This window comes from Myotis lucifugus, unplaced genomic scaffold (genome assembly GCF_000147115.1).
Source record: "Myotis lucifugus unplaced genomic scaffold, Myoluc2.0 scaffold_72, whole genome shotgun sequence".
In the NCBI taxonomy this organism is placed as follows: domain Eukaryota; kingdom Metazoa; phylum Chordata; class Mammalia; order Chiroptera; family Vespertilionidae; genus Myotis; species Myotis lucifugus.
Window position 1 is genome coordinate 4181324 of NW_005871120.1, and position 13709 is coordinate 4195032.

Genomic DNA, 13709 nt, shown 5'->3' on the forward strand with positions numbered 1-13709 from the left:
CTCCCCCACCCGGCTCTGCGCCCTCCCTCCCTCTCGGCGCTCGCTCGCGGCTCGCCGCTCGCGCTCGCTCCTCTCCCCTCGCAGCCGGCCGGGGCGGCGCCGACCCCTGCCCCGGAGCCCTCGCCGGCCCTGCCGTCCGCTCTCGGGGCTGTTGTCGAGAGCAGGTGAAAATGGCCGAAAACTTGCTGGACGGACCGCCCAACCCCAAGCGAGCCAAACTCAGCTCGCCCGGCTTCCCGGCGAATGACAGCACAGGTGAGGAGGGGGCCGGGCGGGGGCGGGGGCCGGGCGGGGGGCGCTGTCAGATCGCCCCGAAGGCGAGGGCCCCCGGAGAGCCGAGCTCGGCGGCGTGCCGGCGGAGCACCCCCCTCTTCCCCCCAAGCGGAGCCCCTTCCCCGGAGCCCCGCCGGAGAGGGGAACTTTGTGGGGAGACTGTCCCGGCCCGAGGAGCGGGCAGATGCCCGGTGCGCTCGGGTTTCCCGGAGTTGGTGAGCCCTCCTCGCGTGCAAAACCAAATGGCACTTCCAGGGAGAGAAAGTAAAGCGGAGCGTGTTTATTTCGCGTGGGGATTCCGTCCGCCTCCCGCGGCCGCCGTGTGTCAACACACGCGTGGCTGCCGCCGGGGGTGACAGCGGAGGGGGAGTTAGCGTGAGGGCTGGAGCGGGGACGGCGCAGCGGACCCCAGGTGTTTTCTGAGCCGGTGACATTCCCGCTGCTGCGGCCAGAAGACGCTCGGCGGAGCCGCCAGCCTGTGAGTTACAACTTAGAAGTTTCTTGGAGTGTTTTTGAAAACTCTTCGTTGTTTGGTCACCTAAATAGTGCCCTCTTTTCACCACCCCGAACTTCGTTAGCAAGATGTCCTAAAAGTTGCCGTGGTGTGTTTAATTTCACAAAAGTGTAACTTTAGAAGTAAGTTAAATAGAGCAGATTCGCTGGGGCTGCAATCACCATTGGAGCGCATGTTGCTTTTACAGTGTAGGTATGTAAAAATCAAGAAATTATGATTTCTTAAAAAAATTTTATCAGGATACTGAGTAAATCATTTTTTTTTTTTTTTTATTAACCAGCTTCCTTGAAAACTTTCTTAGGTACTCATCATTTGCCTAAGAGAAGTATTTTAGTTTTCCATTCATTTAATGATTCTGGGTTCTTCTGGGCTGGTTCATGGTAGCATTGTGAACCAGTTGTATTTCCTCTTTTAGAGCTCTTCTTTGCAGTAAAAACTTGCCGCCGCTTGGGAACAGTTCTGTCTCCGGTGTAGCTTGCATTTCTCCAGTCCCATCTTGCAGTAGCAGCATCTGAAAATCAGTTTATAATGAATGGGTCCAAATTGAATTACATTGCTGTAGCAATCCCTTCATATTTGTAGCAGACAACAGCTGTTCAGCTTCTGCAAATATTTCTATGACTGACCACTAGCATATTTCTACGAGTGGTCTGAAAAAATCTATTTCTGTTTAAACAAAACTTGAATTTTATGGTTCCGGTTTTAATACAATTCTTACATTATTAGTTAATGTAGAAGTAAGACAAACAACTTTTTTAATAAAAAAAATCTGTCATAAGGAGATTCTTGTCTAATTAAAATGAAATTTGTTAAACAGTGGGAAGGAATAAATAAGTTTCATGGAATATAAAAGTCTCTAATAAGACTTAAAAACTGATAAAGATTTGAGTTCAATGTTAATTTTATAAAATCAACTAATGTGAAGTGAGAAATGTGATTTAAACGCCCTTTTACTGCAGAACAGATCTTTGCTTGATTAATCTTGCCATGTTTGAGTGAAATGTAGATCATACCAAGCAAGTTCAGCTATGAAGATTGTTCTCTGAAACAACTTTTTGGATGGCTTTTTCAGCTTTGCTATTGTTGAATGAGGGTATTGCAAATTTTGTTTTATACAGAGGACGAAATTAGTAACTAAGACTTAACAAAAAGGCTTGTCCTACTATACACATCTAGCTGTTTCCAAGATAGAGTCCAAAGGATGGCTTTTGAGTAGTTTGGTTAATTGGATGGTCAGATATTTAGTGTGCTGCTAATCACAATGAAATTTATTAGAAAGGATTTTCCATTCTTGCCCACTTTTCCCCCATTCCTTTCCAATTTTGTTCCTCATAAGATATGTTATCGTGAAAGGGTGAATTAGTGTGGGGGGCCAAGGGGGGAATCACCGAGCATATTAAACAAGATACAACTTTGTCCCCTGTAACTAGTAGTCTAAGACAGATCTTAAGGCCTTAGATAAAGGAAATAAAGGACTAATGGAATTACACTACAAAGAGTCAAAGGAGTGAAGGCATTTGGTTAGATGGGAAAGTGAGGAGAGACCTGGGAATAACATTCTTGAGAGACTCAACCTTATTTTAGTGAGGAATTGTGTGTTTGAGGCTTCTAGGAGAAAATTGAGCCAGTAGGAACAAGGTGTGTTCCCTGCTCTGGTGGTGAAATTTGAGGGAGAGGAACTCTGTGCATGGGAAGAGCTGAGGGGTTAGAATTGGAAAGGGGCCTGAGAAACAAGAGAGAGCTACTTGGACTGCCCATGCTGTGCATGCATATCTGTGGGGACTGGCCTGTGATGAGTCTGGGGGCTGGCATTTGGCCAAGAGAACAGAACCCCCGCTGTTGGGGAGCGGATCAGCCAAAGTGCTGTGTGACTGGCAGGCACTTGCAGTCGACCAGGAGGTGCGTGGATGTGTATAAAACACTTCACAGTGAAGTAAGGCAGCATCTCCAGGTGATAACGCCACTGCCACCGATGGCAGGCAGGAGAGGTCAGGAAAGTCTGAGGAGAGCATGCAGCGGTGATTCGGAAATAGGGAGTGCGCCCCAAAGGAGGGCAGAAGAGGAAGAAGTTTAAACACTTTCACACAACTGTAGTCTTCCTTTATTTGGCACCCTTTATAAGAAGTAGGACTTTGTGTTACCAGTATATAGTTAGTTGAGTGTTTTGGAAACTTCTTCATTTAATATGTCCAAATTATAACAGCATATTAGTCTTTTAACAGCAGGGATTCATGATTTCACAGTGTAGGGGAAATAAATATCCAGGCAAGCAGTAGACTTTTTTGGTCAGCTTAACTGAGGCCAAATTTACATACAACAAATAGGTTTTATAAAAAAAAGTTCAATAAGGCTGCCTTCTAAAAATTGAAGATAGATATATCTCATGTGTAAGTGTCCCTGAACAGTCGTGATTACATTTTATGTGAATCCCTGTAAGTGTAATAGAAAACTATATTTAAAGAAAGCTTATGGTAAATATGGCTATCAACCAAAATACTTTTTACAATAAAATTATGATCTTTTTTGTGTGTGCAGTGCTTTATGCATCAGAGTGCTTTTCTCTCCATCATCTCAGTTTGTTCCTCACGGCATCCTATGAGGTAGGAAGGGGAGAGACTATTCCTGCTGCTTCTAGGTGAGGCAGCATACTTGAAAGAGGTAATCTGCCCAAAATAAGAGGGTCAAAACCAGAACCAAACCAAAATCAGTAAATAGGTCTATTCAGTCTACATCCATAAATATGGAATTTGCTTTAATCATGAACCCAGGAGACTGCCGTACTTGGCAAGTTTCAATAGCATAACTCTAGCAAGTGAATTAAATCCCTACGGGGAAAGTTTGTAATCACTATGGAGGGAGCAGGGGTGTGTTCTTCCTGCTGGGGCTCGGGGCAGAGACTCCCCCTTCCCTCTGGTTTTGGCAGCAACAGGATACACTTTGGTCTTACTTTCGTGGTTATTGCAGTGAATAATTGAGGCCCGTCAAATTATTTCATCTCTTAACTAAGTTCTGGCTAAATAGGAAGTGTAAGTTTTGTAGAGACTTCTAGGGCTAGGGCTTGTCATGACTTTGCTTCGCTTTTGTTAGAAAAGTAGGGGCTTTTAAATAACAGAGAAGGGTGAGAACAGTGGTTCCATTTGAAGTTCTTCAGGGGTGATGGGAATGAATCCCACCAAGGTGCTTTGGCAGTTGATCAGAAGATTGAAAATCATTCCTGTTTAACATTCAGATTTGATTCTGTAATTCTTAAACAGAATTGAAAATGAGTTCTAAAGGGACTGAGGCTTAATTCTATAGTCAGAAGTTGATGCTGAGATTGTTAGTATTTTGTTTTGTTTTTAAATGTTTTTATTGATTTCAAAGAGAGGAAGGGAGAGGGAGAGAGATAGAAACATCAGTGATGAGAATTATCAACCAGCTGCCTCCTGCGCGCCCCCTACTGGGGGTCAAGCCCCAAACCCCGGCATGTGCAGTGCCCACTCGAGCTGTGACCTGGATCATTGGTTGATGCTCAACCACTGAGCCACATCAGCTGGGCTAGCCAATGTTTTAAAAACTGCTCACTTGTGTCCTTATGGTAGTGTAACAAAGTATATTACGTGGGGCTACATAAATGCCAACTTTGTATTTTTATTTAGTGTGTTTGAAAACAAAACAGTTACCCTGGCCAGTGTGACAAAGGGGTTAGAATGCTTGCCCGAGCACCAAAGGGTTTCAGGTTTGATCCCTGGGCTCCAGGTCAGGTTGTGTGTAGGAGGTAACCAATTGATATATCTCTCACATTGATGTTTCTCTCTCTCCCTTCTGCTCTCTTAAAAAAATCAATGGAAAATATATCCTTGGGTAAGGATTAACAAGGAAAAAAAACCACACCACAAAATAGTTAAAAATGATTTTGCCAAAGTATGCCTTCTCCTGTTAAAATGAAATGTACCTATTGCGTAAAGCAAGATTAGGAAAGCTTGGTTTATGAGCCATTTTGGTTCTTGGGGTAACCTTAGTCAGGACACCATCTCTTTTTCTTTGCATTGATTTTGGGGCGGGTGGAGAGAGAGAGGGAGAGAGAGAGAGGGAGAGAGAGAAAAATACCATTATGCATTCATTGCGTTGTATGTGCTCTGACCAGGGATCAAAACCACAGCCGTGGCATATAGGGACAGCACTCTAACCAACTGAGCTACCCAGCCAGGCCAGGGTAAAATACCACCTTTTTATCTTACCTAAACCAGTACTTCAAATATATTTCAAGAAACCAAAGGGCATGTGAAGAGGTATTTCTCAAATGAGATTGGGAATAGCCAAGGAACTTAAGTTCAGGCCTTCCCAGAACCATTGTGTACTGATGGCTGTAGTTTGCACCATTCCCAAACCTTTTTTTTGGTTAATTTTCCCATTGATTTTTCAGAGAGAGTGGAATGGAGGGAGGGAGTGATAGAGAGAGAGAAACATTGATGTGAGACACATCGATTGGTTGCCTCCCTCATGCCCCCTGACCAGGGTTGGATTGAACCAGGTACATGCCTTTGACTAGGAAGTGAATCCATGATCCTTTGATGCTCAGGCTGATGCCCCAATTACTGAGACACACTGGCCAGGGCCCTACACCTTTATTATGTAATACACGGGTGGGCAGACTTTTTGTAGAGGGCCAGAGGACCTATTTTCAGTTTTGTGGACCCTGTGATTTGTTACAGCTACTCAACACTGCCATTTTAGCAAGAAAGCTGTCCTGGCCGAAACCGGTTTGGCTCAGGGGATAGAGCGTCGGCCTGCGGACTGAAAGGTCCCAGGTTCGATTCCGGTCAAGGGCATGTACTTTGGTTGCGGGCACATCCCCAGTAGGAGATGTGTAGGAGGCGGCTGATCGATGTTTCTCTCTCATCGATGTTTCTAACTCTCTATCTCTCTCCTTTCCTCTCTGTAAAAAATTAATAAAATATATTAAAAAAAAAAAAAAAAAGAAAGCTGTCCTGGACAGTAATACAGGAATCGGTGTGGCTGTGTGCCAATAAAACTACAATTTGGCCCTCGGTGTGGGGGCCCTAATGTCATGTGCGATTAATGCTCTGAGGATCCATTAGGAGCACTGCACTGCCGGGGTTGCACTAGTCTTAGATGTCTCTGAAGAGTTTGAGGATCAGTTGAACAGCAGCAACACAGGTTTTTTGAGCACCTACTATGCACTTATCTGACTGCTGACTCTCAAGCACGGGGAGCAGGGGTTTATAAGCCCTTGAGATGCAGTGAGCCACATGGGAAGCCGCAGACAGAGCCCCTGTCTTTTTTGTTCCTTTTAAACACTTTTACATATAATTTAAAATCAGGTAAGTTTAACAAAAACCGTTAATTAAGGTGATTTTGTTCCTTTGCTTGTCATTTTGCTCTTCGTTGTCATCTTTTGCCCTCCAAGTCTGCATCTTCCAGTGAAACTTGAAGGTGAGCTGCTCTGCTCTGCACGAGCTTGTAAGATCTTTTCACAGCCATATTCTCATTGCTGGGAGCGGTGCCTGGCACATGCTAGACCCTCTGGAAATACTTGAGGGAATGAGTGAATGAATGTGCAGTATTTATCTTTCAAAGTTCTTATATTTTTTTCTCACAAGATAGTGCTTTTAAGTTAATTGCCACAAATTTTAAGATCTGTATGTCCTAATCCTAAATTCTATTGAGATACAGATGTGTACCTGTGCATTTTCACCTGTAGACCAACCTGGCTAGCTGTAGGAGTGCTCAGGCTAGGGCCTATTTGGGGCTCTTATAGGCTTCTTGGGGGATCCTTAGTGGTGGTAGCACAGGTCATGGTGTTGACTGGACAGTATGGGGGTGAAAGCACTGGCTCTGGAGCCAGGCCAAGTGGGTGCAGTCTCTCCCCCTCCCCTGTGCTAGCATCATGACCCTGGTAAGTTAGATCAGTTATCTGAACCTCAATTTCTTCATCTATAAAATAGAGATAATCACCATTCTCATCTCAAAGGGTGGTTATGAGAGTAGAATGAAGTGATGTGTGAAAAGTGCCTGGTCTGAAGTAAGTGCTTAGTGCATAGCTGCTGGAACTGTCCTTATCAGGGAAGGTGGGTGTGCCCTGTAGTCCAAACTCACTGGGAGTGCTCATTTGATTGGACTTGCAGGGGTCCTCAAACTACGGCCCGCGGGCCACATGCGGCCCGCCGAAAACATTTGTTTTTTTACTTCAAAATAAGATACGTGCAGTGTGCATAGGAATTTGTTCATAGTTTTTTTTTAAACTATAGTCCGGCCCTCCAGCGGTCTGAGGGACAGTGAACTGGCCCCCTGTTTAAAAAGTTTGAGGACCCCTGGACTAGAGATTTGTTTGTCGATGGTTCTGGAACCTTGCATGCATATCCACACAGGTCCATTGAGGAGATCTGTTGTAGTGTAGCTCACTCAGTGAGTATATAGCCAAAAATTATATAATCAATACTATTGATTTTTGCCACCACTTCAATTGTATTTTTTTAAATAGGAACAGAATGGCCATGAAATTCTAAAATTGCAAAAACTTAAGTGGTGTGGTATGTTCTGAAAATTCTTGCTAATTTTGAAGCATATTTCATGGACTGTTTAAGTATCAAATGAATATGTGATTCTACTTCTTTACTGGATATATTGCAATTCAGTCTGAGGTACCTGTTAGGCCAGTGATGGCGAACCTATGACACGTGTGTCAGAGGTGACACGCGAACTCATTTTTTTTGGTTGATTTTTCTTTGTTAAATGCATTTAAATATATAACATAAATATCAAAAATATAAATCTTTGTTTTACTATGGTTGCAAATATCAAAAAATTTCTATATGTGACACAGCACCAGAGTTAAGTTAGGGTTTTTCAAAATGCTGACATGCCGAGCTCAAAAGGTTCACCATCACTGTGTTAGGCAGTAGCAGTGTACAAAGGATTCTGATCAATGCTTTTGAGTAGCTTAGAACTGTGTTGACAAGATGAGACTCAGAGTCAAAACTTGAAAAAGAATACAAAATGCAATCAAATGCTAAATGCATGAGTCAGAAAGGGCAACCCGAAGAGGGCTTCATTTATACACCTGCTCTTTACTGAATGCCCCTGTTTGCAGAAGCCCAGGGCTGGGCGTCCGAGTAAGGGATAGCACCTTAGACTTAGGGGATGGGTGAAGGGCCTTGGCTAAGAGAAGCACACACCAGCAATAGCCTGGTGGGCCCTCTGTGCTCCTGGACTCTGGTGCCTCTTGGGCCTCTCTCTCCTGCTGGGCCAGAGCAAGGAGCCGGATAGTTGGGGAGCCTGCTGGTTTTCTGTGCCTCTTTATTATTGGGAGAGACACCCTGGTCATTCTCAACGGTTTTGTTTTTGTGGGTGTGATCGCCCTGGGGCTCTCATCTATGTCCATCTTCTCTGGTTGTCCCAGACAGTCGCTCATAAGCTCTCTGGCCTTGCCTTCTGTTTTTCAGCACATTGCCTGGTGTTCCTTCAGCCTGCTCTGAGGCCTTTTCCTACTGATTCCTCTCTCCTCAGAATTCCATTCCATGGCTAATAGGCTCCTTGGGCCTGGTGTGCTTGTCCACGGCCCCTGCATTAACTATGGGAAGGGATTCCACACTCCCAATTCAGTCTTAGGTTTAACTTTCGGGAACATGCTTCCATTGCAGCATATCACTGGTGCCAAAGTGTAAGCTCTCTGCCAGTGCTTGTTGCGGGGGGTGGGGGGCTTTGTATATTTGACTTTGCATGGGGGCTGTGATCCTTTGACACAGGAAAGAGTCATGCACAGGGTCCAGTGGGAGCAGAGCAGGGCTTTGACTGAAGAGAAGTGACTCAGATTTGGTGGAGAGCTCTTTGGACAATGGAAGAGGGGCAGGAAAGGCATGGAAGTAAGCAAAAGTGGTTTGTTGTTTTCCAAGTTCTTAGACAATTTTGAGAATGTTGCTGTATTTGAAAAACTGCCTTTAAGGTGTTTTTTTGTTCTAAATTTGGGAAGCAAGACTATTTTTGAGCTCTATGTCTAAAAGTTAATTCTTTTCTTTTTAAACCTTACCCTTAGAAAGACTTGGATAGCATCTCCCATGTGACACTTTCCCCCGTGTTTCATTTCCATTAATCAAAAGAAAGTTTACTTGAACTATAGCTAAGAATAGTAAAATCTAATGGTGACAAAAATTTCACTTTGACTAAATCTGACTTTCCTATTTCTAGGTGTTCCATCTGCTACTATTTGAAAATCTCTTAATTTGCCAGTCTTTCTAATAACACCTGTGTTTTACTGTATATAGTAGGTGTCTCTCTCTCTTTCTCTCTTTTTAGATCCTCACCTGAGGATATGCTTATTGATTTTAGAGAGGAGAGGGGGAAGGCGCGGGGGAGAGAGAGAAATATATTGACCGGTTAGTTGTCTTCTGTGCATGCCCCAACCGGGGATAGATCCCGCAACCTAAGTATGTGTCTTGAGTGGGAATTGAACCTGCAACCTTCAGTGTACAGGACAATGCTCCAACCATCTGAGCCACACCGACCAGAGCTACAGTAGGTGTTTTTTAAGTAATTGTAGCTGTTTAATGGGGTTGTACAATTCTTGTACAAGCCTTTTATAACTTAAAAGCTTCTCTTTGCACTACCCCCCCCAAATATTTTGTGGTTTTTTTTTCTTATCAAAACTATATTATAATCAATGAAATAGCAAGAAAAATAAGCTACTATTCTTTATAAGAGCCCGTAGAGAGAGGCTTGTGCAATATTTTTAGTGTATTTGGCATTTGATTACAAACTGAATGATGACACTCGGGAACTATAGAAATCTATCAAATAATTAGAGTTTGCTTGCTTTGACAATTATGGACTATAAGAGCTTGACCCAATTCCTTTGGATTAAAATATTTTTAGTATTTGTCACCTGATTAAAAGTAGAACCTTCTAACCATGACTCAGAGTTGAAGGAAATGTCAGAGCTTTTTATATGGGATGTGGGCATTGTGGTAGTAAGGAGGGAGCCCTGGCCTCCACTCAGAGTAGACACTGAATCTTGCCTCCCAGCTCATCAACTTTGTGACTTGGGGTCCGTGACTTGACTTTTGAGCTTTGGCAGGGTTGGGGGAGGGTTGTCTCATCTCTAAAATGATTTTTTTCTTCTAGAACTTTACATTTCTTTTTACTTTAATAAGCTTTGTATACTGGAGCTACTATGGTTCCTGGAATATAGCAGGTTGTGGCAGCTGTTATTACTGTTTAATTGTGTGGGAAACTATATGTTACCAACCTCTCTGGCTGGTGAAGGTTGGGATGATGTAGGCTATGAGTCTGACCCAGAACCAGATCCTTGGAAGTTCCTTGCTGAGTAAATGTGAAGACACCTCCCCTGCCTGTTTTGCCTCCAGCACCAGGGCTAGTGTAGTCTCAGAACCAGCTTGCAGAAGAGTGAATTAGAAGCTGAGATTCAGGAATCCTATAAAACTGGTAATAGTTGGACATCTTTTACTCAGTCTGGATTTGAAGTTAAAAGCTGTTATTTTATTGGAAAATTGAAGTCTTAATGAAACGATTTTTCTAGTATTTCAGAACAAGGGCTTGATTTAGGTTAGGATTTAAAAGGGAAAAGCGAGTGGTGAAATTACAAAAATTGTCATTTTTTTTCTTTTTTTTCAATCCTCACCCAAGGAGTGGGGATATTTTTCCCTTTGATTTCTAGAGAGAATGGAAGGGAGTCGGGTGGGGGAGAGTGAGAGAAAGAAAGAAACATCGATGTGAGAGACATGTGGATTGGTCCCCTACCGCACTAGAACTGGCAACCCAGGTATGTGCCTTTGACTGGGAATTGAACCTACGACTCTCCAGTGGGCAAGCCAGTGCTCTAACTATATTATAATCAGTGAGCCACGCCGGCCAAGGCTAGTCTTTCTTTTCAGAAAACAGGGTTAGAGGAGAAAATGGCCTTGGGATCACTATGCAGTTTAGTAAGGGTGATCGGATGAAGGAAATATCAGTGAAATTTAATCTCCTTTTTTGTTCAGTTACCACTGGTCTTGGAAGGAGGAGATTCAGCTCCTTGCTTATTGTGGGACTTTTCTCTTCTTAAAATTAACAAAAAGACATAAAGTATTGATTTTCTGTGTCGTTTTGGTTGTGCCTCTGCTACTATTGGGATTGTTTTTTGTTTGAAGAGCACAGCTTGCTCAGAGTTAAGCTTCTCTTAAAAAATCTCTGAGGAAATCATTTGAATTATCAAGAGATAATTCAGTATTTTAGCATGCACTGATGATTTTCTCAATCTTTTAATGTTTAAGGAAAAACTGCTTCACAATAGTAAGAGAGTAGATTTAGACATTTTCTTTGTTTGAAATGCCAGTATTATTTTTTTAAAATATATTTTTATTGATTTCAGAAAGGAAGGGAGAGGGAGAGAGAGATAGAAACATCAATGATGAGAGAGAATCATTGATCGGCTGCCTCCTGCACGCCCCACACTGAAGAACAAGCCTGCAACCCGGGCATGTGCCCTGACTGGAACCAAACTGTGACTTCCTGGTTCATAGGTCGATGCTCAACCACTGAGCCATGCCGGCTGGGCACTAGTATTGTTATGATAATCTCTTAAGTCGGCACTGCCTGGTAGAACTCTCTGTGTTGATGGACATGTTCTGTGTCTGCACTGTCCAGTACTGGAACCATTGGCTACTTGTGGTTATTTGAGCATTTGAACTGTTACTAATGTTACTCGGGAACTAAATTTTAAATTTTATTTAATTTTTATTATTGTAAATAGCCACATCTGGCTCCTGGCTTCTGTATTGTACAGCACAGACCTAAATACATTTACTTAATCTCATTTGTCTGAAGTTTTCTTTAAGATATTTTTTATCTAAAAGACAAAGTTCTTTTAAAGGGACTGTCTTTTAAAGATAGAAGGTACTTTCAGAAATATTCAATGCTTTACATTTAGGATTATTCACTATTTAGAAAATATGTTACACTGTAGTGTCAGCCCTGGAGATCTGTTGGGGACACAACAGGTCTAGTGTCTCCCTTCATGGAAGGCATCTGTAGTCAGGTGTGACCTCAGAGGAGAGGTTCATGTATGATTAGGGTACAGGATAGAGTCTGTTCTGGATATGGGACGGCCTTTTAGGGGAAGAGGCATTAGCCCTGAGACCTGAGGATGAACAGGCGATTGGGAGGAGGGGATACTATTCTAGGCTTGGAAACAGCATAAATAGCAAGTGTGAAGGTCTGGAGGTATAATCTCTTGAGTGTGTAACAGTTTTTGCAAAAACCAGTTTTGTTTTTGGTTTACGTTCATTGGGCTACCATTTAGAATCGGTGTGGTCTTCCTTCTGAGAGGTGGAGACTGCTGGTGTGGTCCTGCTCTTGGGAGTTGGGGGAGCCGGGATTCCAGTCTCAGTTCTACCATCTCATTCTTTTATTCAGCAAATATTTAAATACTTATAAAATTCAAATTAATTATATGTTTCTTATGTGGGATATTGCTAAGCCGTGGTGATAACAGTGGTGGCTCTGTCCTCTTGGAACTCGGAGCATAGTGGTGTAGGCAGGCAATCCAGCAGTCCCACCAATGCCTGTCTACTTGCAAACTGAGATCAGAGTTGTGGCAGGAAGAAACTGGATGCTTAAGGTAGGATGGTCAGGGAAACTTCTTAGCAGAAAGGACATTGGAGCTCTTACAGGATGAATTATGTGAGAAGTCAGGCATCTGAAGGCAAGCAAAGTTGAGAGCCTCCAAGTGTCAGACCAGGGAGTCCAGGCCATTCTTTTAGGGCTTTAAAAACAATACAAAACTTTAGAAACCAATCGCTTCCAGGGTATTTGGAGAAGTCTGGGAAAGCTTTTCCAAGGTGTGTGTTTCCATCCAAGTTCCTATCTGCAAGGAGAGTTGAAAATTCTCTCTCTCCTCCCAAAATTCTCTCTCTCCTCCCACACCCCGTTGTAGGAGGAAAAAAACCATGAAAGTTGTTTAAAAAATTTTTTTAAGTGGGTAATATATTCATAGGGTTCAGAATTCCAAAAAGCACAAGAGAATGTTTGCTGGAAAGCCTCCCTCTCCTGTCTGTTTCTGGAGTCACCCAGTTTTACTCCCCACAGGTAACCAGTGTGCATTATTCTAGAGACATGCTATGCATATGTAAGTACATGCTCTCTGTACTTTCTTCCCATAGTGACACATTATACTTGTCGTTCCACTATAAGTACATTTTGGACTGATAGACTCTCAGAGCTGTTGGATATAATAATATTCATAGAGCAGTCTTCATTCTAAAAACACTTTTTAATGGTAAAATGTTTGGTGCTGTACTTAAATAACAAAGTTATTTTAGTGTTTTCAATATTCTGTATATGTAGGAAGAATTGAGGTTTTAAAAAATTTAATTCCATGCCATCTCAAAGAATATTAGAAGTTTTGTTACTGTCGTCATGTTGCACGTCATGCAACCAGTTCATACCAAAGTTGTGTTTATTTTCCCAGTTTCTGGAAAAGATTCTTAAAACCTGTAGTTTTTATTATCTACCTTAGTAGATAATGTAGAACTATCTGTAACTTCTACATCAAGCAGATAAAGTGGAAATCAGTTTCTTGCTTGGTAGGACTACTATGGATATTCATATTAATGCCAGGCCTTTTCATTAATTTAGTTAATTAATTTAGAGATTGCAAAACATTATTAAAGTGACCAAAAGTCCTTCAGAAGAGGAGTAGCTGAGTCCTCTGCTATTGCAGATGTGGAGGAGGGAGAGTGATGGGCACTTAAGAGAGAAGATAAATTTATTAGATCATTACATAAAAGAGATGGAGAACAAAAGTGATAATTAGATTTTTTAGGGGTAAAAAGATATTTACTAATGTGTGCATAGATTTCCAGAAGGAAATCTCTAGAAATTGTTTTTCTTAGGGGTGAGGAACTGGGGATGGTTTGGGAGGGCTCTC

At 42.5% G+C, this 13709-nt stretch overlaps 1 protein-coding gene across 8 annotated transcripts in view; it reads left to right on the plus strand.

Moving 5' to 3' along the window:
* Positions 1-82: 82 nt before the first annotated feature.
* Positions 83-13709, plus strand: part of CREBBP (CREB binding protein) — a 152566-nt gene continuing 138939 nt past the window's right edge. For all 8 annotated transcript variants that reach the window (XM_023755257.1, XM_014457303.2, XM_014457298.2 and 5 more), the window contains exon 1: positions 83-255. In XM_023755257.1, the coding sequence (XP_023611025.1) occupies positions 171-255 (85 nt within the window). In that variant the 5' untranslated portion in view covers positions 83-170. The remainder of the gene's footprint in view (positions 256-13709) is intronic.